This window comes from Sparus aurata, chromosome 13, assembly GCF_900880675.1.
Source record: "Sparus aurata chromosome 13, fSpaAur1.1, whole genome shotgun sequence".
NCBI lineage: Eukaryota > Metazoa > Chordata > Actinopteri > Spariformes > Sparidae > Sparus > Sparus aurata.
In genome coordinates, this window is record NC_044199.1 from 3,514,539 (window position 1) to 3,539,311 (window position 24,773).

General features: G+C 44.2%; 1 protein-coding gene across 1 annotated transcript; it reads right to left on the minus strand.

Annotated features, from left to right (window-relative positions):
* Nucleotides 1–5,143: 5,143 nt before the first annotated feature.
* Nucleotides 5,144–24,563, minus strand: LOC115594671 (fibroin heavy chain-like). The gene is made up of 44 exons (XM_030438872.1): nucleotides 24,282–24,563; nucleotides 20,803–21,015; nucleotides 20,135–20,530; nucleotides 20,027–20,047; nucleotides 19,664–19,825; nucleotides 18,385–18,480; nucleotides 18,065–18,118; nucleotides 16,216–16,977; nucleotides 15,895–15,975; nucleotides 15,728–15,775; nucleotides 15,539–15,601; nucleotides 15,401–15,442; nucleotides 15,212–15,274; nucleotides 15,061–15,108; nucleotides 14,682–14,915; nucleotides 14,301–14,570; nucleotides 14,181–14,213; nucleotides 13,269–14,078; nucleotides 13,129–13,158; nucleotides 12,825–13,043; nucleotides 12,390–12,539; nucleotides 12,259–12,291; nucleotides 12,102–12,152; nucleotides 11,908–11,952; nucleotides 11,344–11,379; nucleotides 10,981–11,235; nucleotides 10,831–10,875; nucleotides 10,411–10,455; nucleotides 10,001–10,093; nucleotides 9,756–9,779; nucleotides 8,934–8,954; nucleotides 8,738–8,764; nucleotides 8,513–8,572; nucleotides 7,983–8,228; nucleotides 7,643–7,873; nucleotides 7,518–7,556; nucleotides 7,357–7,413; nucleotides 6,955–7,257; nucleotides 6,787–6,837; nucleotides 6,167–6,696; nucleotides 6,041–6,079; nucleotides 5,459–5,869; nucleotides 5,298–5,324; nucleotides 5,144–5,211 (listed from the first exon to the last, which is right to left on the minus strand). The coding sequence occupies exons 1-42, from the start codon at nucleotides 24,355–24,357 to the stop codon at nucleotides 5,483–5,485; spliced, it is 6,489 nt and encodes a 2,162-aa protein (XP_030294732.1). The 5' UTR covers nucleotides 24,358–24,563; the 3' UTR covers nucleotides 5,144–5,211; nucleotides 5,298–5,324; nucleotides 5,459–5,482.
* Between the last annotated feature and the right edge of the window lie 210 nt (nucleotides 24,564–24,773).

The window sequence follows — 24,773 nt, forward strand, 5'->3', positions numbered from 1 at the left end:
CATACTCTGTATAATTTTAAACTATGCTGCATAATACGGTGTAGGTCTACTTGGTCAGGATTTGCGTGCTGTCGTTCTGAGTCACCACGAAGGCAAAGGTGCTCTCACTTATTTAGTCTGCCCAGGCAGGAGTTTGTCGTTTCCTTTTTCACATTTCAGCCTAACCTGTGGTTTAAGAAAGCCACAAGAGATTAACACTTAAAAACCAAGAACCTGACTCTGAATGTGTAGCTTCCTTTTCTTGCCTTGTGCCAAAAAACTCACCTCACAGTTTCACAGTATGTGCATGTTCACTAAGTCAATGATTCTATCTCCTTTAAAACACCAATAACCTGACCCACACATTGTCATTAGTCCCTTCTTTATTTCAGAGAGCGTTGTCTGAAAGTGTACAAAAGTGCATCGTTGCCCTCGTAGGCCACATAAAGAACACAGATGTTAAAAACACATGTTGAGCTACACGGTAGATACACAGGCGTTAGCTCAGATGCAAGATGAGTCTCAATTACACTTTATATTCAAATGACATCACAGACTACATTGTGATTCAGCACACATTCAAGGACAATATAGAAAACAAAGCTTGTATCTTTATCGTAGTAGTACAAAAGTTTAAAAAAAACGTTAAAACTCACACAAAATAACTCAAATATTTAATACTGTATGAATGCACTTGAGACTGAGGATAAATAGATAAAGCACTTCGCTCGTTCTGCTTTTTGTCAGCATAATTTAAAAAGACTAGCAAACGTGAACAGTTTCCCAACAGTGTCAAAAGAGGTACATAAAATAAACACAGTAATCAATAATCCTCAGATGTCTTTTAAAAGCACTATTATGTTATTACCTCACAGTTAGTTTAAATGCTTTCCTCAACAGCGAATGTAAAAGCCAAATCTTAGCCACACCATAATATCATAAAATATGCATTTTAACCAGAAGTTTACATTCAAATCAGTTTGTGTCGTGTAGCTATAAAACAGCGGCTGTAAAGTTGTGACTGCAGCATTTAGTGTGTTAACAGCTGAGGACCTTCAGCCTCCACTTGTTGGTACTGCTGAGGCCAGAGCACAGTCAGGATGAACACAGACCGCCTCTTCATAGATCAGATAAAGACCAGACAACACCGAAGTCAAGTCCTCCAAAATAGCAGCTGTCTATTTCTTTGTCTGTACACGACGCTGGACAGATGATCAAAGTGTTTGCACTGATGTAAAAGCTAAAAACAGTGAATTAATACAACACTACACTCTGCAGACCAAACGAAACTCCAGTCAAACTGGATGTGGCCTAAAAGAAAACAAACATTGTGTCAGCATGCAGACAGGTCTGAAGGAGCTGCCCTGAGGGTGTCCTTGGTATCAATCTTCACCCAGAGGATTCATGGTGATACTTTCACAGGAACACAAATGATTGAACAAAAAATAAAAAAAAGAGTATTATAGTACAACTTAAAGGGACTCTGTGTAACAATCGGTAGCAATTAACATGTATTAATCACTTTTGTATTGGTCATAAGTGAGCAGATTGTAACATGACGTGAAAAAAGGAGACCTTCCGCGTCTCTGGCGGTTGCAGACTGTCCTAAAGATGTTTAGTGCCTCGTCTCAGAGAGCAACAGTAGCTAGTGTTAGTTAAAAAGTGGAGTCTGCTAACGTTATCTGATAACTGGCATTCACCACAACACAGAAGTTCCACAGAGCCCCTTTAAGAAGAAATGATGATCCTTTATTGCAGTGGTTCTCAGCCTGGTAGTCAGGATCCCAGAGTGTCACAAGGTGATTCATCAGGTGAAAAATGCTATTAGAACTTTGCCTTGTTCTAAGGAATCATCACCTGCAGGTTGAGAACCATTGCTCTTTTTTAAAGAGACACTGTAAAATCTTACAAAATGAAAGTGTAATGTGTAGAATGTGTTGAAGCTTTAGCTTCTATGGCAGGTTTGACATAGACATTTAGACATTTACATGTTTTGATCATGCAATAGCACCACTGTTGTTTGAATGAGGTCACTTCCTGTCTGATGGTCTCTCACTTCCTCCTCCGGCCACAGTATTTACCCTGACAGCCAACGCCTAAGTGCCAGAGCAAAGACACTTATTATTCACTTAACATTCAATAAAAGCAATTTGGCAAAACAAGTTAAGTCATCTTGTGTCATTCACGTCACAGCCACATGTTCCTCTTTTTGTGGTAGTGAGACTGTGCGACAGTTCTAGATATGCCAGTTCTTTGAAATGTGTTGTTGTTCCAGAGTTAATTCAGAGAAGAAGTGAGTAAATGACACAACATTTCCATTTTGGCTCTTTCTTCAAAATAGAAGAAATGAGACTTTGTAGAGCTTTTTATAATCTAAAGAGTGCAGCCTGGGAAGTGGGCCGAAATCCACCTGTTTGTCTTTGTAAACTCAATCTGATTAGTTCAGGGTTCGTACGGGTGCTTGAAATCCTTGAAAGTGCTTGAATTTCAATGTTGTGTTTTCAAGGTCTGAAAAGTGCTTGGATTTTAGTTTAAGTGCTTGAAAGTGCTTGACATTATAACTCTGTGTCTTTCACAAAATTGGGATCAGACCGGATAATTAATTTCTGAAGTTTTTGCTGTTATGAAACATAATTTTAGATGTTTACAGCATAATATATACATAACTGTGATAAAAAGTGAAGAATAAAATCACGAGTATATATATTCCTGTAGATAAGTACTTTACCCCAGCAATAAGGTGCTGGAAAATCTTGAAAATTACCCTTAAAAGTGCTTGAAAAGTGCTTGAATTTGACCTTGAAAAATGTGTAAGAACCCTGTTAGTTTTATTAATGCTCAGCAGAGCATTCATTCTACTCATTAAAAGTTACAACACTTGAAATCTGAAGAACCCATGATTAAGAGCTCTGGAATGGGTCTGAAATTTTAAGTTGACTCGACTGGATTTCCCAAACTACCTGGATGGGGTTTACAGTGTAGAGATAAGTCTTACTATAAAGTTATATGTTGTGTGTGATCTTTTACCTCTGTAGCCTCCAGATCCCAGTATGGCCTGCAACGCTGCATATTTGGCTGCTTTCTGTGCTTTGGCTAAATGACATGAAAGTAAAAAGGAAAGTTAATTCACAGATATGTACAGGCTCAGAGAATACCAAGCAGTAGAAATTATAAAAGACATTGGCAACTTTTTCCAAAACAAATATAAAAAATATCATTCTGTGTTTGTATAGTATATTGATGTATTATGCTGGATAAATGTGTGTTTAGAAAGTGAAAGTAATGAGAGCATGCTCATGCCAGAGGACACAGTGTGTTTCCTTACATTTTTGTCCGGCCCCTGTATATCCTAGAGAACAATAACAGGAAAGACAGTCAGGATAAACAATAGATAATTTTTACAATGGTCTCATTTACCCAATTTGTTATCTCAGCAATGACATGCGTGAAAATATGCCAAAACAAATATTCACTTGGCAAAGCCTGACAATCAGGATAAAAGCTTTTTTCCGTTTCCTGCTTTGTTTTCATGTAACAATGTGAACTGTGTGTGTAGCTATTTATCAGGTGTAACACTTTTTTCTAATTTAAAAAAAGTGGTCACACAATATGAACACTACATATTGTTAATTATTTAATTAAATTAAATAATTTCCCAGTCTGGGATCATTAAAGTAATTCTATCTATCTATCTATCTAAAGCTCATCTCCTTTATTTTCTAAAGTTTTTGCTATCATGAGACATCATTTTAGATGTTTACAGCATAATGCAATGTACATAATTGTGATAAAAAGTGAAAAAAAATTATCATGAGTATATATATTCCTGTAGATATGTATTTTACCCCAGCGATAAGGTGCTGGAAAATTTTGTAAATTACCCTTAAAAGTGCTTGAATTTGCTAATCATTTAAAATCTTTGCAACAAGAGTATGCAGGGTGTCAAAAAGAGGAGAAAGTTAGTGTTCAAAAGCCGGTCTCACCTGTGCCAACTCCACCAAAGCCAGCACCAGCGCCACCTGCTGGAACAATGGACACATTACGGCATCACTTTGTCAACACACTTCTCTGATCAGACTGAGCGCACCAGCAGGCAGGTGAGATATTTACTGTCAAGTGGTCTGAATTTTATGAATGCATTTGTTTTTTAAATCTAAAAATGTAAAACTACAAAAAGTTTACATTCATACATTTTTGTTGTATTTTCTATCAGTGCTTGACTTAAGCTCACCTGGTAAGCCACCAGCTCCGCCTCCTACTCCCGGGCCTGTTCCTGCAGCACCTCCTGCTCCTCCTGCTCCTCCTGCTGCACTACCTGGACAGGTGAGTGTTCATGTGAGATGTCAGTCTAGCATTTAAAGTCCTTAGCAGTTGCAAAGACAACACCTGGCTCTTAGAGAAGAATATGGGGTTGTGTGTACAGTATGTACTCTGCCACACCTAATGTAACTCATCATTTAGTAATCTCACATTATAAACATGACACTCACCTGGGCCGCCAATGATACCTCCTGTTCCTCCACCAGGAAGCACTCCTGCTCCACCACCTAATGAACACAGGTGTGGTTGAAGTAAAAAAGACAAACTACATATAAATGGCCAGCAACATAATGGTTATCTCAGTAAGTTAATTGTTGGCAACATTTGCTTGAAATATCTGTTTATATGTAATATGATATGTACTTGCATCAATGATTATCCGAATTCAATAAAGTGTGTGTCAGTAGAGAATTTTACCTGGTCTATAGCCAGTTCCACCCAACGACGAGCCGTAACCTGATTTAGGAGGTTTCCTGCCACCAGGTCCATATCCACCTGCACCACCAGGTCTAAAGCCCCCTGGCCCAGTTCCAGCACCTCCTGGGCCAAAACCACCAGTTCCAGCACCTCCTGGGCCAAAACCACCAGTTCCAGCACCACCTGGGCCATAGCCACCAGGTCCAGCACCACCTGGTCCATAACCGCCAGGTCCAGCACCACCTGGGCCAAAACCACCAGTTCCAGCACCTCCTGGCCCATAGCCACCAGGTCCAGCACCTCCTGGCCCATAGCCACCAGGTCCAGCACCTCCTGGTCCATAACCGCCAGTTCCAGCACCTCCTGGGCCAAAACCACCAGTTCCAGCACCACCTGGGCCAAAACCACCAGTTCCAGCACCGCCTGGGCCATAACCACCAGGTCCAGCTCCAGTTCCAGCTCCACCAGGACCACCTGTGCCTCCTCCTAATACTCCTGCTGGGCAACAAATACAAATATATAAGATACAGATATACCAGTAAAAACATATTTATCATCCCTAATTCTAATCCGAACCTTACCTGTTCCATACCTGGTTCCTCCATAACCTGAAAGAAAGGGATGAGAGAGTCAAACAGAGCTCTGCTGTTGACTTTTCTTATAAACCAAACAGGTGTCTCTATCAGAACAATTAATATTCAATCACCTGCCTTATAGTTTTGCCTGTATGATCATTACTAACCAGATTTATACGGTTTTCTTTTTCCTATTCCTTGGCCTCCTGGCCTGACACCACCTGTTCCTGTGCCAGCTCCACCTGGTCCAAAACCTGTTCCTGTGCCGGCTCCACCTGGTCCAAAACCTGTTCCTGTGCCAGCTCCACCTGGTCCAAAACCTGTTCCTGTGCCGGCTCCACCTGGTCCAAAACCTGTTCCTGTGCCTGCTCCACCTGGTCCAAAACCTGTTCCTGTGCCGGCTCCACCTGGTCCGAAACCTCCTGTTCCTGTGCCAGCTCCACCTGGTACGAAACCTGTTCCTGTGCCGGCTCCACCTGGTCCGAAGCCTGTTCCTGTGCCAGCACCACCTGGTCCAACACCCCCAGGCCCATATCTGCCAGGTCCAGTACCTGTTCCACCAGGTCCAACCCCTGCACCTAGAACAAAGCATTGTTTTTAAATAACCTTTATCTGGTTTGATGCTGACATATTTTGGAGTTGTGTTCACATGTATGCAGCTGCTTCAGAGAAGAACTGTGCCAAACACAAAGACAATCAATCTGTCCATCTCAGAGGGCTTAAAGTGATCGATTAAAGGAATTTCTCACCTTGCCCATAGCCAGCTCCACCCAGTGATGATCCATAGCCTGTCAGAAGAGTTAACAGCTCGAATTATCATAAAACACAATGATTATTAAATATGTTGCTCGTGTTAAAATACATGAACATCATACCTGATTTCGCTGGCTTTCTTTTCCCCAGTCCTTGACCTCCGGCAGGATAAACACCAGGTCTGTAGCTGCCGGGTCCTGTTCCAGCGCCGCCTGGTCCAAATCCACCTGGTCCTGTGCCAGCACCACCTGGTCCAAAGCCACCTGGTCCTGTGCCAGCACCACCTGGTCCGAAACCACCCGGTCCTGTGCCAGCACCACCTGGTCCAAATCCTCCGGGTCCTGTGCCAGCACCACCTGGTCCAAATCCTCCGGGTCCTGTGCCAGCACCACCTGGTCCAAACCACCTGGTCCTGTTCCAGCACCACCTGGTCCAAATCCTCCGGGTCCTGTGCCAGCACCAGCTGGTCCAAAGCCACCTGCTCCTGTACCAGCACCACCGGGTCCGAAACCTCCTGGCCTTGTTCCGGCACCACCCAGCCCTGTTCCTGCACCGCTGGGCCCATATCCACCTGGTCCAGTTCCATATCCACCTGGTCCAGTTCCATATCCACCAGGTCCTACCCCGGTACCACCAGCTCCGACTCCATATCCTAAAAACAAATATTGATTCAATGTCAGTTTTCTGTGTAGGTCCTTGTGTCTATATGGGTTCTTTGTATATCGGTCAGTTCTTATCCTACTTTTTGATGGTTTTCCGGTACCCAGTCCTGGACCTGTGCCAAATCTTGAACCTGTATAACAGAACAAATAGAATAAACCACTATTTAAATGATATCTTATTAAAATTGTATGTGTTATTTTCATCAAAATTAAACTTAATTATTCAAATTACATTCAGTTGAACTTACCACCAGGGCCTACACCACCACCATATCCCCCACCGACTCCACCAGGGCCTGCTCCGACTCCTCCTCCCACACCTCCAGGTCCAACTCCTCCAGCTCCGAGGGTCCCGGCACCCCCAGGACCAACCCCAACACCTCTGCTGCCTCCATAGCCTCCAGGGCCAGCTCCATATCCACCTGGGCCAGCCCCGTAACCTCCGGGTCCTGCACCATAACCTCCTGGACCAGCACCAAAGCCACCAGGACCAACTCCATAACCACCAGGTCCAAACCCACCCTGGCCGCCTGCTCCACGAGTCCCATATACTGATGGAAAGATAAAAACATTAGATGCATTATGTTTTTTTTTTTCATTGCTGGAGCCAAAATAAATCAGAACAGAATATCGTTGACAGTTTCTAGAACCTTTGCCCTGTTTTCCTGCTCCCTGTCCTACTCCAGCTCCAGTCGGGTAACGAATGCCTGACATCAAATAAAAACAAAAGAAATATTTAAAAGACACATAGTATATATACACTTTAGTACATTTCAGTCATCTTTCTGATTGTACGGAAAGTGGAGCATACCTCCACCTGGTAAAACTCCAGCTCCTCCAGCACCGTAGCCTACGATGGATGATAAGAAATCTTAGTGTTATTGTAATATAAGCATGCAGGTCTAGAATGAATACCCAAACATGATAGCAACTCACTTTTTCCAGGTTTATAAGGTCTTGCTCCAACTCCACCAGCTCCACCAGCCCCAGGAACCAAACCTGCTCCTCCGGGACCTCCTCCAACTCCTCCTGGACCTCCTCCAGCTGCCCCAGGCCCGCCTCCAACTCCTCCTGGACCTCCTCCAGCTGCCCCAGTGCCTCCTCCTGCCACCCCACCGACTCCACCAGGTCCAACACCTACACCTCCTGCTACAGTCCCATCAGTTGCTACATTAAAAAAATGAACAGATACGATAGATAATGTTCCTCAGTAAACAGAGATGATCCTTCATTGTCACAAGTTGTTTTGTGTATACTCAGATATCAATAATGGCACCTTTGGGAGGTTTTGGTGTTCCCCCTACTCCACTAGCTGAACCTCCTGGTCCAATTCCAGTTCCAGTCGGACTGTCTCCTCTTCCCCCTCCTGGTACGCCACCTGAAACACCCCCTGCTCCTTCTGCACTGGTCGGGCTCCCTCCTGCTCCTCCTGGTCCACCACCTGTGCCTCCTGTGACACCTCTCTCTCCATCAGGGCCTCCCTCTCCATCTCCTTCACCTGGCGTGTCACCTCTGGGGACACCTGCAGACAGAAGTGAAAAAGACCTGTAGTTTATCTTAGAATTAAAGGACCCATATTACGCTCAATTTCAGGTTCATACTTGTAATTTGGGCGTTTACTACCACACTGGAGGAAAACACAGCTCCTAATTCCTGTTCTGAGCGTGATGGTCGGTAATTATCAGACATTGGAGGCCATACAATGTGATACTTATGTTTTCCCATAGATAATTTGCAGTTTGGTTATAACAAAACACTTAAATTAAGACATTTTACTTGAGATCAATTCGATTTTATGTTATTCACCTGGGGGTTTGATGGGCTTGGCTCCAGGCAGCGTCCCACTTGAGAGATCACCATCAGAACCTGCAAGATTATGTTGTGAAATTGAAGAAAAGTCAGGAAATATACTCTACTGTATATGATGTACCAACACCTGTTCCGTCAGTTTAAAACAAAAGTAGACATACTGTTTCGAGAAATCCTGAAACAATATGCATACAAGCACTTTATAGAGGCATTTGAACGTACCAGTTGGTTGTACAGAACCGCCTCCAACTGTACAGACGGAAATACAAAAACATTAAAAGCATTAGTGATAAAGTGTAATGCAACTCTATCATATTAAGTAGATGTTACTTTTAGATTAGTGTCAATCTATTTCAAAAATAACAAAAATTAAAACAATAACATCTCAGTGTGCAGTATCCTTTTTATGTCAACTTACCAGGGGCAGCTCCTGTGGAACCTAGAACATGAGAGCGTAGTCTTGTTAATTTTAAACACATTTCGTTGATCCCTTGTAGATGTCACATGCAGTACTTGGACCAATTAGGAAAACGTAATAGTAATACCATCAGACTTAGCGCCATGTTAGATATCGTGGCTTTTCAATTTTTTATTTGGAAATGTACGCATATCCCCGTCAGGACATTTTTGAGAACACTGTGTTAAATATTTAATCGCTTCAAGTTCAGGAAAAATTGCTCAGCTGTTGTCTGAGCCAACTGGGTTGAAACTTGAGGATCAGTGATCGCACAATATAAATGCTTTGTATGTTTAAATTATTTACTCATGTTGAAAATATTAACAGCAACTGTTTACCAGTGATATTACTACCAGTGAGGCGTATCAAAGAACAGTTAGTACATTTTCCAGAGACAAAGCTGTTAGTGGGAATTTTTTTTGAGAGGGAAGTTGCTGAATAAATGCAGATTCAAAAACAATAAATACAAATAAATAAACTAAATTAGAAGATTCCTGGATGCTGGATGAGAAAATGTTTTCTTCTACATCTCGAAGTTCAGGTGAAAAGTGGTTTATATCTGGCCACTAGATGTCAGTGTCGGCCTTCCACCATACTACATGAAATATGCACAATGCTTTGTGGGATTAACAGTCAAGCAAAGAAAGACGGATACAGAACCAAAACATCCACCTGGGCCTACTCCTTAATAGTGACATAGCCACAGATGGACTCTGATTGAAGTGAATGAACATGCAGTGATGGTAGACAAACATGCAGAAGCTCTGGTTATGAAACACTGACCTGGAACGTCTCTCCCACCGAGTCCTGTTTGTTAAAGATAATGAAAAAACAAAAAACACAGAAGCTGTAAGACAACACAGCTGAGACGACTGTTAGAATTCTAAATTTTGTAGTTTAAGACAGCAAAGTTTAGCTAATAAAACATTAAAAACACTCCTGAATTAATTTGTTAATTTGATCATTTATCAAGACCCTAGATGGCATTCATAGGTCTTTTGAAATTGTTGCATAGATGAACAAAATACCTGGTTTTGCTCCAATGATGGGGATTCCTGTTCCCCCCAGGGCGTCTCCATCACCTCCTGCACCCACTGGTCTGCCAGCTACACCAGTACCTCCTGTTTAATATTGGTGTGATAGCATTTTTACTTGTGGACTCAACAGGATATTCATCGCAATATTGAATAAATGTGTTTATGTTAATCAGAATAAAGAATTTTTATCGTATTTTAACATTTCTGTTTTGTTCCTTTGTGTTCACAGGTGTTCACCAGGTGGACCATCTTCTGTGACTGTGATCAGATCATTGCATCATTGGATCCGAGTTTTAGTGTTTGTGTTGTTTGTGATAATTGTTATCATCTAGGCACAACATCTGTGCTAATTCAAGGTAAGAAAAGACAGTTTCTCAAGAATCCAGCAAGTTTAAACACACCTTCTCCTCCAGAACTTCCAGACCCCTCTATCACAGTGCCATCACCTGAAATAAGGGCAAAATATAAAAGGACTGAAGTTTAAAATAGGAGAAATAGTGAGCTAAGTTAAATAATCAGATACGATGATCACATTGGAAGTTAAAAAACACAGTAAACAGTTGTATCAAGTAAAAAATAAGTAGGAGGTGAGACAGAAACATCTGCAATCCTGAAAAAACAAATAGTTCTTTTTGGAAAAGCTAGTTTTCTCCATCCTCATCCTTTATTTTGGATATCATCACTGTCTTTTCTATCCTTGTTGGGCATATTTTATATTAGAACTATATTTATAGTATGTGAGTATATGTATTGTTGTGGTAATATGTGATTATAAATATGTTTTTGCCATCATCATCTTTGTGCTGACAGTGTACAGATACCTTCAGATGGAGATGGTGTGGCTCCTGTGGCTCCAAGTCCTCCCCCTGATCCAGCACAACATAGATCACGACACACGGATGATCTGATTAGTATTTAATAAATAATCGTAACCAAAATGTGTATTTTGAACCCTGGAAACAGAAGCTTACCACTGGGTCCAGCTGTTGTGCTGGTGCCATTCACTGAATCACCAGTGCCAATTCCTGTACCAGGTCCAGCTGTGCCGGTCCCAGTGCCAGTTCCAGCAGTACCAGTTCCAGCAGTGCCGGTCCCAGTGCCAGTTCCAGCAGTGCCGGTCCCAGGGCCAGTTCCAGCAGTACCAGTTCCTGCGGTGCCAGTCCCTGTACCAGTTCCTGCAGTGCCAGTTCCTGTTCCTACCCCAGGCAGAACTCCACCAGGTTTCCCTGCGGTTTATAAAAGAGGTTCTCTGGTCAGTTAAAAGGATTTACATAAAGACAGCTCTGTTCCTCAGTTCAATTAACTGTATGATAAACACATTATGTCACACTTACCGTACTTAGCAGCTTTAGATCCCGCTGTACCGTAGCCTGAGGATGACAACAAATAAGATGTGGTGTGAGTAAAAACACAATAATTACAAATTTGTACAGATAAGATAAACAGTTAAAGGTGGCGAGTACAGTATCTGACTGGTGCTCGTTACAAAATCATATTTCCTGACTGAGATTTCTGGATATCTAGTTTCATTTCCCAGTATGTTCTGTGACATCGTAGCAGGACTCGACAGTAATGGTCAACAGATGGTTGGTGAACTTTTTTGAGAAAATGGCAGTGAAGTCTCGCCTTTTCAATAGAAAGAATCGAAAACAGGGACAGCATCACAGCAAAACTCTTTGATACCACATCTTCATTAATAAGCAGACATATAATGGCTTATTATCTTAAAAATGACAACCATATTTTCAGTTTGGTGAATGAGAGACTTGTCGCTGTAATTGGTGCAGATGACCAATAGAGGTCAATAAAGACTTCATATATAAAAGTGATCTTAACTTCCGACATGATTTAGAGCTACATGTTACTAACTAACTACAAAAATTCTACTGAAGACCAACCTAGACCCCCAGTTCCCGGTCCAAAGCCTCCTGGTCCATAACCACCTGCCAAATGACACAAGATAACAAATGTAAAGTAAAGCCATATAGGAGGGTTAGGAGAGAATATAATCAGCAAAAAATACCAGAAAAATAGAAGAAAGAATCAGTGTTAACAGGACAAATGTTTGATATCATCATCCAAAACTCATCACCTCGTCCTGCTCCACCTCCAAGGACCCCACCAGCACCGGCTCCACCTGGACCTACGCCAGGAGGACATGAAAACAAATTAATTTTGACTTGAATTTGGATTAAACATCTATCATCATGTTTTATGAAACCAAACACAGTTATAAAATATTTTAATACCATATTTGGCAGGTTTTGTTCCAGCTCCATAGCCTGTTAATGACAGAAATCGTTTAATTTAGGGATTCCTGCAAGCTTAGTTTGAGTTTTAAAAAATGCGTCTTGGTTGAAATTGAAATTGCTCCTTGAACCTGTTCCATATCCAGCTCCTGGTCCTACACCATAGCCTCCACCTGGTCCGTAACCAACTCCAGGCCCATATCCACCAGGTCCATATCCACCAGGTCCATATCCTCCAGGTCCATATCCTGTTCGTCCAGTCCCAGTGCCACCAGGAAGCCCTACCAAGGAGCAAATATGTAAACAGATAAACATGTTGGTTCAGTAATAATATTGATGAGCAAACAGCCACAACTTCTCATTCAGTCCTGTAATTCTGACAGGGCTGTTACAGCTGCAGTAACCTGGTGTTAAATCTTCACTAATCAATACTTTAATATTAATGATGGCAACTGCAAAGAGGATCAGCAAGTAGTCACTGGTAAGTTACAGTTTTTTAGTGAGTCAGTAATGTGCATGTACGTCCCTTCTGAGAAACTGTGAGAATGTTGTTCTACTGTTCATACCTCCAGCACCGCCTGGTCCAAAGCCACCAGGTCCGCCTCCCGTGACAACACCAGAACCAGGTCCCCCCCCAGTCCCAAGTCCTGCTCCAGGTCCACCACCAGTTCCTAGTCCAACACCTCTTCCAGGGACCCCTCCTCCAACTCCGAGCCCAGTGCCAGGCCCAGCCCCACCACCAAGTCCTCCGGCACCCAGGGCCCCTCCAGCACCTCCAGGCAGACCTGCAGAGAGCAGAATATATTTTATCCATCAGAATATAATATTCTTACATGTGGTTAATATTTATTTTTTAAGTTGTCCTCTCACCATATTTTCGTGCTTTGGCTCCAGCATAACCTGCAAATACAGACACAGCAAAATATTTTTAGAGCCCGTTATTAAAGATGGATCTGAGTGAAGTCAGACAGAAGTCCTCATTTAATATTTTCTATCATCCACCATCCTACCTCCTGGTCCATAGCCGGCACCACCAGGTCCAACTCCACCTGGTCCATAGCCTGTACCAGCACCACCTGGTCCAACTCCGCCTGGACCATAGCCTATACCAGCACCACCTGGTCCAAATCCGCCTGGTCCGTAGCCTGTACCAGCACCACCAGGTCCAACTCCGCCTGGGCCGTAGCCTGTACCAGCACCACCAGGTCCAACTCCACCTGGGCCATAGCCTGTACCAGCACCACCAGGTCCAACTCCACCTGGGCCATAGCCTGTACCAGCACCACTAGGTCCAACTCCGCCTGGACCGTAACCGGTACCAGCACCACCACGCCCAATTCCTCCAGGTCCTACTCCACCTGGTCCATAGCCAGTACCAGCACCACCAGGTCCGACTCCACCTGGTCCTACTCCTCCTGGTCCATAGCCTGTACCAGCACCACCAGGTCCAACTCCACCTGGGCCATAGCCTGTACCAGCACCACCAGGCCCAACGCCTCCAGGTCCCACTCCACCCGGTCCATAGCCAGTACCAGCACCACCAGGTCCGACTCCACCTGGTCCAACTCCTCCTGGTCCATAACCAGCACCACCAGGTCCGACTCCACCTGGTCCAACTCCTCCTGGTCCATAGCCAGCACCACCTGGTCCAACTCCACCTGGTCCATAGCCTGTACCAGCACCACCTGGTCCAACTCCACCTGGTCCATAGCCTGTACCAGCACCACCAGGTCCGACTCCTCCTGGTCCATAACCAGCACCACCTGGTCCAACTCCACCTGGTCCATAGCCTGCACCTCCGAGTGCTCCACTTAACATGCCTGTGAGTGGAGGAACAGTCATGTTTTATGTGTTCTGGTATTCTTTGTTAAATACAATTATACAATAATTGTACAGTTGCACAGTTCTTTAATTATTCTTACCATATTTACGGGCTTTGGCGCTGGCATCATACCCTGAAACATAATATGATAATTATATATTTGTCCTTGTTTATTAATGGATAGATTTTTCGAACACTTAATCTGCTGACTCATAATTACCTCCAGGTCCTGTTCCTGCTCCTCCCAATCCAGTTCCAGTTCTACCTGGCCCATAACCTGCTCCGCCAGGCCCAGTGCCGGCACCACCTGGACCAAAACCAACACCACCAGGTCCCAATCCTGGGCCAAGGCCACCTCCAAGGCCTCCAGCTGGACCACCTGGACCAAAACCATATCCACCACCTGTTCCAACCCCTCCTGTGCCAGGACCAACTCCAACTCCTCCACCTGGTCCTCCAGCTGTGCCAAGGCCTGCACCGCCTGGCTGACCTGGAGAGAAAAGGCAGTTTTGAGTGTCTCTCAGCTGTGGCCTGACAGAGGTTGTTGAATTCACCCACTACTTATTCATAATTTTATCACGGTGCATAACTCCAGATTTACCAAATCCAGGTCCTCCTCCTGTTCCAGCTCCACCTCCAAATCCAGGTACAGCTCCAGGTCCTCCGCCTGTTCCAGCTCCACCTCCAAATCCAGGTACAGCTCCAGGTCCTCCGCCTGTTCCAGCTCCACCTCCAAATCCAGGCGCGACTCCTGCTCCTCCTCCAGGAACTCTTCCAGCCCCAACCCCCAAAGCGCCTCCTTGACCAAGTGCACCTCCTCCAGCTCCAACTCCACCTGGTTGAGCAAACAAACAGGTGAACTTATAAAAATGTCACCACAGAGTTACAGTTAGATGATGCTGAAGCCTCATGCCAGTTATTTTTACAACACTTTGAATTATTATGTAATGGTCATATGTGGTGTCTATATGTGTCATTACCGTATTTAGCTGCAGCCTTGGCTGGATTCTTCTTTGATTTGCCCGACCCTGTGAAAGACAGAACACATTACCCTTACTTTACGTTTATCATTGACGTCATGTAACTCTACATGCAGCTGCACGGTTCGGCCCATTGCTGTTTCCTGTGTACCTGATTTTGGTGTTATGAGAGGGTAACCACGGAAAACGCCGGGCAGCTGCTGTCCACGACCATCTAATGGTAGAAATACAATACAGAGATGTCCAACTTGTAATCTACTGAATTTCAGCCTGTGATGACATTTAGTTTGTATAAAGTTCTGCTTGTCATTTAACACAGTTTAGGACTTATGACCCTTACTGCCTGTCCCTCCTTGTCCAGCACCCCCCTGGCCGAGTACTCCTGTGAGGAACAAGGTAAAATGTTTTATTTTTAGGCATGTGTACACACCAAGACGTTATTTTTTAAGAGTTGTTAACGTAGAATGCATTAACAAACCGGTCTGAGGCCCAACTCCAGCTCCTGTGGCCACCCCAGGGAGAACGCCACGGCCTCCAAAACCTTTCCAGGAAAGATGAGAAGACAAAAAATCCCACAATTGTTACATCTAAACACGCTGAATCCTCACGATATGTTTTTGTATAGTTTTAAAATGTGCTTTTGCGTGTTTGTTGTGTTACAGCTTACCTTGGCCTGGTACATATCCACCCTGATAGAGTCCAGGCACCCCAACTCCTGTGTGACATCATATAATTATTAAGAACCCACAGGAACTGTGTTTATGGTTGGTTATAACCAGAACCGGTGTTGGACATCCTTCAGTAACAAAGTGATTTTCTTCTTTTGCAGTTTACCTGGAACTTGTTTTGATGCTTTACCAGAAGTCTTTCCTCCGGGCCCGCCCCCAGCAGCACCAGTCTGAGGCAACAATGGAGCTGAAACATGAAACGGGTAAAAAGACAAGAATGAACTTTATTACAGAACTAAAACAGCCTGTTTTATTAACCTGGTAGTTCTTAGAGTTGTCTTTTTGAAATGTATCGATATGTGTAGATTTTCAATATAAATACAATATACACTGTTTTAATTAATGTTAATGTTGTGGAATACACATGTGTTGTAACATGTATATGTTGTTGCATTCAGTATAGTGTAATTTAATTGATATTATGTACCTCCTCCAGGTCCAAATCCGGCTCCACCGGGCCCAACGCCTGCTCCTCCAGGTCCAAACCCTGCTCCACCGGGCCCAACACCTGCTCCTCCCGGTCCAAATCCGGCTCCACCGAGCCCAACACCTGCTCCTCCAGGTCCGAACCCTGCACCACCGGGGCCAACGCCTGCACCACCAGGTCCAAATCCTGCTCCACCGGGCCCTACTCCTGCACCCCCAGGTCCGAAGCCTGCACCACCGGGTCCTACTCCTGCACCCCCAGGTCCGAAGCCTGCACCACCGGGTCCTACTCCTGCACCCCCAGGTCCGAACCCTGCACCACCGGGCCCAACACCTGCACCACCAGGTCCGAACCCTGCACCACCGGGCCCAACACCTGCACCACCAGGTCCAAAACCTGCACCACCGGGGCCAACCCCTGCACCACCAGGTCCGAACCCTGCACCACCGGGGCCAACCCCTGCACCACCAGGTCCGAACCCTGCACCACCGGGGCCAACCCCTGCACCACCAGGTCCGAACCCTGCACCACCGGGGCCAACTCCAGCACCACCAGGTCCGAACCCTGCACCACCGGGGCCAACCCCTGCACCGCCAGGTCCGAACCCTGCACCACCAGGTCCGAACCCTGCACCACCGGGGCCAACCCCTGCACCACCAGGTCCGAAGCCTGCACCACCGGGGCCAAATCCAGCACCTCCAGGCCCAGTTCCTGCACCACCAGGTCCATAACCGGTTCCTCCAAGTGACGTTCCAGCCCCACCTCAGGTGAAAAAATACAATGTTTATTTATTAACATATTTTAGTGATTAAAACTGTGTACTGATTAGGGCTGCACGATTCTGGAAAAAATGAGAATCACAATTCTCTGGCACGATTTTTTTCACAAAATGTTTATTGCACTAATGAACTTGAACAAAACAAAAAAAACATTGTAGTATGGCAGAGGCATACTACCATGCCTCTGCCAAAGCAATGTTTTTTTTTTTTTTTTGAAGTTCTATCATTGGATGAGAAATGATTTTTACAAAAGTAAAAAAAAAAAAAAAAATCTCCAAGATGAGAGGGCATCCTTTAATCCCTCGTGTTGTACAGTGTTTATTGGGGCCGAATCTTTGGCTAGGTGATATGTGATAGCTGCTGTGGTCGGCTTTCTAAAACGGAGGAGTAATATTCCTCCTTTTTCAAAAGCCGCCTCTGAGGTAGGCATAAACATGTGACGTGACGTGAAGCCCGAAGTTGGCCTGTGAACAATTGACAACGAATTTGTCTTCAAAATAAGAGCTTTACATTGCACCCCATTGGAGTTTAGAACTGGGTTCTTAGCGGGGGACTTTTAATTTGAAAGTAGTGACCGTTCCTAGCTTGCGCTACAACAACAAGCTAGAGATCCAGGAGACGCTAGCATCTCCCGGATCTCAGCGGCTGTCCTGTTGCCCATCTAGCAGGCGAGGTGGAAATAAGTGGACCCTCCGAGGCGGCAAAACATGCGGACCAAAACAGACCCCCAATTTGCCGCCCTCTGTCTAAAACCGCGGACCTAGCCGCCAAAAGGACGGGCAGATTGGCGGCTTGCTGCCCCGTCTAAAAACGGCTTCTCACTCTCACTCCTTCCAAACACTCAACTGAAGGCGGGCTTCCTCCACTGAATCAAGTGCTACGTTTGGGGGCGCATTCAAAAAATCCGGGAGGAAAATAGGACCATTTGTTTGTGATTCAGCTCGAGATATAAAATGCTTCAGAATTGCCATGTGTGGAAATGAGATCACGTGTATGTGTCAATCGAGATCGCAATTTTTTAAAGATTTTTTGTGCAGCCCTAGTACTGATCATAAGTAAAAAGCGGTTACCTGTTTTAGGTGGTTTGGGACCAGTTCCACCAGGTCCATAACCTCCGTATCCACCTGGATCAAGACAAATGTTTGTTTTATATCCTTCAAGATAAACAATATATTAAATCACAAATAAAGTGCTACACTAAAAGGAGGATGCAGCTTTCTCAGTGTATAAACTGAAAATGCTCTTCAGTGATTCTCAAAGTTGCATCGGATTACAACACATGGAGGTAGATTTACTTTATTAGGACATTTATTAATTAATGCACTTGTTGCTGATACGATCATTGATTGTCATGTAAACATACACATGTAGGCTAATAAAATCCACTGACCTCCAGGTCCGTAGCCTGTTCCAGCTCCCTGACCTCTTCCAGTCCCGAGGCCTCCTGCTCCAAGCACTCCTCCACCCAGACCGCCTGCCCCAGGGCCTAATTAGCAGATAAAAGAGAATCAGTACTTGGTACTTCCTCAACTTGCTCTAGTGACAACAATACACTACATCATACATTAATGAATTCAGTGTGTCTCGTTGTGACTCCACCCTTTTGCAATGTTATACATGTATGATGGCTGCCCGAGAGAAACCTCACAAGGATTAAGTTGTTCTCCGGAAATGTTTTGAACATTTGTTTGAAGTGTGCATGTTTGACTTTAAAACTACATCTCATACAGGGTTTGGCTGTAGATAGCTCAGTAACAATTACAAGGCTGCAGTGAGGGAAGAGCTAGTACACAGGGTAGTTATAGCAGTGTACAGTACAGCTCCCATTGCTTGTTCAGGTGAACCAGGATGTTTGTGTCTTACTCTTCAGGTTGGAGCAGAGCAACACAAACACATTTTGTGGGAATTATCGTGCAGCGTAGATTAAATATTGTGCTCGCCTGAGTAGGCCAGACTTGGTAAACTGGAAAGTGTGACAGTCTGTTTCCTGCTCTCACACTAACCTATTTTTTACCTACCGGCATAATGGGTGGAATTCAAAAGGTTCCATATAAACCCCAAGGCTTAACCTCTTAAGAAGCGTGTGGATATTATCACCAACATTCCTCATCCTGCACAGGCAACCCGCATGTTTAACGGATGAAAAACAGAGAGGCCTGAAATTCCAAAGCAAATCAGTCTTTCTGACTGACGTGATGACTTCCGTCCTTTATCAGGGAACTGCCATACCTAATGCATTAGCCTTTATCAGTGCATGTGTGTGTGTGAGGGTGGGTGGCCCCTCAACAATAGCTTATAACCTTGAGGTAAAGAGGAAATGAAATAATGGTACATGTATGTAATCCGTATCCTGCCTCATTGAATTGACCAGTGGAACAATATTTTCTGTAGAGGGGCTGACCGTTGGTCCATGTGTAGGGAACTTCCACTTATTGTGAAGGTTGCTTGATGCAAGTTAACACAGAAGGCAATCTGTTTGTAGGTAATGAGCTTGAACTACATTTGAATAATACAAAAGTATCTATGAAGGTGCTATCCAATTGTAAAATATGTGTTCAGCCAGTGTTTGTGTTCTATTTGACTCCTGTGCACAACAACTTTTAATCCTTCCAAGAGAATATCTCATTTTTTCTGTTTATGAGCCCAAAAAATATAAATAAACTCCATACCTGTGCCTTGGCCACCCGTACCAGTGCCTCCTGGTCCAAAACCACCTGGACCGACTCCTCCAGGCCCAGTTCCATAGCCTAAAGTACCGGCACCACCTGGTCCAAAACCACCTGGTCCTCCCTGTCCTGTTCCAAATCCTCCATGACCACCATAGCCACCTCCTGGAGACAAGTATCAAGAACAGTCTGTTTAAAGAGGTAAAAGCCACTAAGATAGTTCGTAGGTTTGTTCCTACACACCTGACTGTAACTGAAGTTTTAGCTTTACTGTCTCTGAGAGTCTCCTTTTGTCATGATTAAAGAGTTAAAGTTTCTTTTTCAAAATGCCATCTTTAATCTGTGCAGATGGGAAGGAAGTCTTACCTGTTTTCGGAGGTTTTCCACCTGTAAGAGGGAAACAGTCATAGCAGTCAAATCAACAGAAGCACAGAAGTAAATAATCAAGATGTCAACCAGTCATATTTGTCTTACCAGCCCCAACACCTCCTGGTCCAACTCCTAGTCCACCACCACCTGGGCCAAAGCTGCTCGGCCTGAAACCTCCTGGTCCGACTCCACCTGGGCCGACACCTCCTGGTCCAACTCCTCCAGGGCCGAATCCTCCTGGTCCAACTCCTCCTGGTCCAACTCCACCTGGACCAACTCCTCCAGGGCCGAATCCTCCTGGTCCAACTCCACCTGGTCCAACTCCTCCTGGTCCAACTCCTCCAGGGCCGAATCCTCCTGGTCCAACTCCTCCTGGTCCAACTCCTCCTGGACCAACTCCTCCAGGGCCGAATCCTCCTTGTCCAACTCCTCCTGGTCCAACTCCACCTGGTCCAACTCCTCCAGGGCCAAATCCTCCAGGTCCTTGACCACCATAGCCGCCTATGGAATATGGTCATTGGGACATTGTTGAAAACGCGTACAGAGATATAAAACACTTGTAGATGAAGACAAACCTGTGAAAGCATCAACACATTGCACAAACATTTATGTCATAACATGTGTTATGGTTAAAATCAACTTGAGAGATTTATTATCTGTAAGACATAAAAAAGAACTTCTGTTTTGCTTGGGTTGTAACCTGGAGCTCCTCCAGTAACTCATGTCATTTAAACAAGTTCTGTTCTGTAAGTGACAACACAAGTGACATCCACCTCCACCGGCTCCTGGTCCAAAGCCTCCTAGACCAGCACCAGCTCCACCTGCTCCTGGTCCAGCTCCTCCACCAGGCTGAAATCCAGTCCCAGCCCCTCCAGGGCCAAATCCCGTTCCAGCTCCACCTGGTCCGAATCCAGCTCCAGGTCCTACACCGGCTCCGACGCCGGCTCCTGCTCCTCCTGCCGCTCCACCAGCAGGTATATATACACCTTACACACAGAGACAACGTGTTTTTGTAATGATTTCAAGTTAAGCTGTTTACCTGGACCAGGTAGAAGGTACAGGTACAAAGTGGTATTAAAAGACAGGACGGGCAGTGGCTAGCTGGTTAGCATGCTAACTTCAGTAGATGTCCCTGTGACACAGTACAAAGATCTCAAACGTCATTTCTTCATATTCTGTTGATCGTTTAAGTCATTTTTTTAATATTGTTTTTAAACTAAACTTCTCATACATTGCAGCTCTAGTGTTGAGAGGTGTTTTCGTTGTTTTGGACTCTAACAGATGACAGAATTTGTGGAATTTATGAGTCATCATTCGGAGCTAATGAGGCATGATTTCCTCCGCTTTGCCAGCACTCAATAAAAACAATGTAATTCAATAACCAGGATCACGTTTAACAAATAGAATCAGATGCCACACAAGCCGAGGGGAAAGAAGGTGCGAGTGTGTCCATATGTTCAGTGTGTTTATGTGTGTGTTTGTGTGTAGCGCTCGTCAACCCTGTGCTCTGTGCTTCGGTCTCTCTGCAGCTGATAACAAACACCCCTTCATTCAAAAGGCATGTAGCTTTGGTCATAATTCTCACACTTTTCTGCACCTACGTTGAGTTTTACAAATCACAACAGCCAAAAATAGAAACACCGAGTGAACAACTATAAAAGGAAAGGTTTTTCAAGATCCCACAGTCCAGATGTGAAAAGAAGAGGTCTGCTGGGATTCTTAAAGAATGTGAGTTACTGATCTCACAGTAATGCCATGTACAGCACATTAACAGCACACAGTAAATAACTTAAGTGTTCAGTCATTCAGCTCTGCCTGCCGGACTCTGCTGGACAGAAACAATGCCTCCAACACAGCTTTTTTTTTTTGGAGGAATTTTTATTGAAATGAAACATTGGACAGGTTAAACTACGCACTGACAGTCAGCAGAGATGTGTTCCAAAACAACATGAAATAAAACAGCAATTGCTCTTGGAAGGGAATTCAAATAAAATATATTTTCTTCATTTGACATGTAGAGATTGTCCAGAGTTCACAGTTTCTCTACAGTGACATAAATATCTCAGTATTGAATTAGAAGTGTTTGTCTCATTTCATCACTCTGTCATTGATGTAGTATAACTGTTATCATCACTTTGGTGGTGTGGCTCCAGGAACAGCAATTGGTCTGTCAGCCGGCGCCCTGAAATATCTCCACTCGGTTAGATGGATTGTCATGATATTAATGTTTCTCTGAGAACTCTACTGGCTTTGTTGATCCCCTGACGTTCTTTCTAGTGTCACCACCAGGTCAAACCTGTCATCTATTTTGTGTGATTTCTCAATTTTCAGAGAGACGTTCATTGTTTACAGCGGATGAGACTAAATGTCTCAGCTATTGTTGGATAGATCACCAGGCGATTTAGTGCGGACATTTATGGTTTTGAAAAAATTTAGTTCCACCATCAGGTCAAAATCTCTGGATTGTCTTTCAAACAGTTTAGTTTTCTTCACATCGAGCTTCACGGAGCCATTAACCTTCAACACAGTCGCCTGAATAAAACGTTGGCACTTTACATTTCTGCAAACTAAATATGTGTCATATCACCTTCGCATGACATGTATATGAACTGATTTAGGTGTCAGGAGTTGGAGGGGATGGTGGTGGCATTACAACATAAAGAAACGTACAGTTGCAATATCCGAGAAATTGTTGGCATTCTATTCTGTCGTCTGGCTTGTGGCGTTGCTTTTGCTGTTTTTTATGTTCATTCATTCAAGCTAATTTGTTATGAAGGTCATGAGATTATAGTCTTCTTAACGCAGTCTGTCGTTTTAGTTACCGTGAATATTCTGTGCTGAAAGGTTTCCAGTTAACTTCTAGACTAGACTAACTAGATGTAGAGATCGAAGAACAAATACTAATCCAGAAACTCAGCAACAGAAACAACCAATGACACGTCCCCTGAGTGCAGCGGGGTGAGACAAGGATGAAGATGAGAATGAGAGGAATGTCTTTACATCAGCCAACACAAAGCTCAGACTGACAAGACAATTGGACGGGCTCTGGAGGGATGAGGTCTGGAGCACACGGTTATAATTAAAGCCTTTAACAGGGTGTCGCACCTAATTAAAAGCTGTAACTATAACACTCTTGTCCAGACTGAGGAGGAAGAGCAGGGAAATACACCTGGGCTCATGGTTCGTTTATGATTTGTTGTTCTTAATTTACATGTTTACATACTGAACATCTGGGAATTACTTCATAGCTGTCTGTACATCCTTGAAAAGCATGCGTGGAACGTGACGTCAATCGAATCATTCAACAAAAATGTCAACGATGACAAGTTTTGTTTGTGACTAAGAACAAAAGCTCTCAGCTCTGAGAGGTGTTGGCAGAAAAGGTAAAGACTGTCCAACCAAAAACTCACCCAGTATTCCCCACGATCAGATTCATAATCTAGCAGCTAGACTGAGTTTGATCTTTGGATCAGAGATTACAAATCGATTCAGATTCTCGGTTGTTACTTCACAGCTGCTTCGGTCAAGATGTGAACTGTAAAACTGCAGGAATGATGATGAGGTCAGTGATGAGCATCTATGATGCTGCAGAAAATACTGTCACCTCCCCTCAGTGAAGTCACACTGAGAGAAGGTTGAATCTTTGTCAATTTTTAGCAAATATTTTACAGTGTGCACTCTAGGAAGACTTCTGTACTAAGTCAATTTTATAATGATCACACTGCAAAAAGTTAGGTTTGGGGATACAAGAGATAATACATGAACTTAATACAAATGAAATGATCTGTACAAGCAGCAAGATAATTGTTCTTAACAGGGAAACTGAAAATATGTTTGTAAGTCTGGATGTGATCTGATACGTGTTGGAAGGCTTGATTTACTCAATTCTAAGATTTTTTTTAAATTGATTTAGGCAAAAAAAATGTATGATCAGTAATGTTGCACGAATCAAAAGATAGAAACTATTGCTAATTTTTAAGAAAAGATAATTAATGTCAGTTTAAAATCTTCTCAAGCAGGGAACTTTTTGCAGCAGCGAATTTCTGCTAGAATCCAACAACCTCATACGTTCATCATGTTGCTGCAGCTCAGAAAATGTTTCACAAATGCACTAAACTAACAGTAAAAAGAAAAGAGGACCTGAGTGCATGCATCCCTGTCCTGCCAAAACTGCTGCATAAACTCTCTGTGACACCTGATCCACAGGTGCTGCACCGCTGAGCACCGAGCACATGCAGTGAAGGGAACCCACCTCCTTGCAGCGATGGTTTCCACAGAGCCAGGAGAAGGACTCCGTGTAGGTAAGTGGCCACCGTCCCTCTCGCCATCTCGCTCCCAAATGTCCCTCTCCTCTCCCAAGCTCCAGGTTTTATCCCCAGCAAGCCTATCAGGAGTCAACAAGGCCTTAAGAAAGAAGGAGGGAAAATGAGCGAGAGCAGGAAAAAAAAAAAAACGGGGACAGGATGCGAGACAGGACTCTGTGTAATTGGCTAAGAGACACACAGAGAAAGATAGACAAGGCAAGAGGAGGAGAGAAAACACACTGGATCACCTCATTAAACCAAATGGGTTGTTCTAACCCCCCAGTGACTGTTAGGCTGCATTTATTTGGCCCTCTACTGCCAAAAAGAGGGAGTATGAAGGGAGGGTGGGGGGCTGAACATGTATGAGAGGCAGGAGAGTCTCAATTGTAAAGAATTGGGGCTCCCTGCTTTTCTCTCCAGGCACCTCGACCAGAGAGAGG

Coding starts and splice junctions, on each gene's coding strand:
- LOC115594671 (XM_030438872.1), bottom strand. CDS start 24,357: ATGGCGAGAGGGACGGTGGCCACTTACCTACACGGAGTCCTTCTCCTG. Junction 15,275..15,400: donor TGGACAAGGAGGGACAGGCA/GTAAGGGTCATA, acceptor TTCTACCATTAG/ATGGTCGTGGACAGCAGCTG. Junction 12,292..12,389: donor AGGAGCTGGATATGGAACAG/GTTCAAGGAGCA, acceptor TGTCATTAACAG/GCTATGGAGCTGGAACAAAA.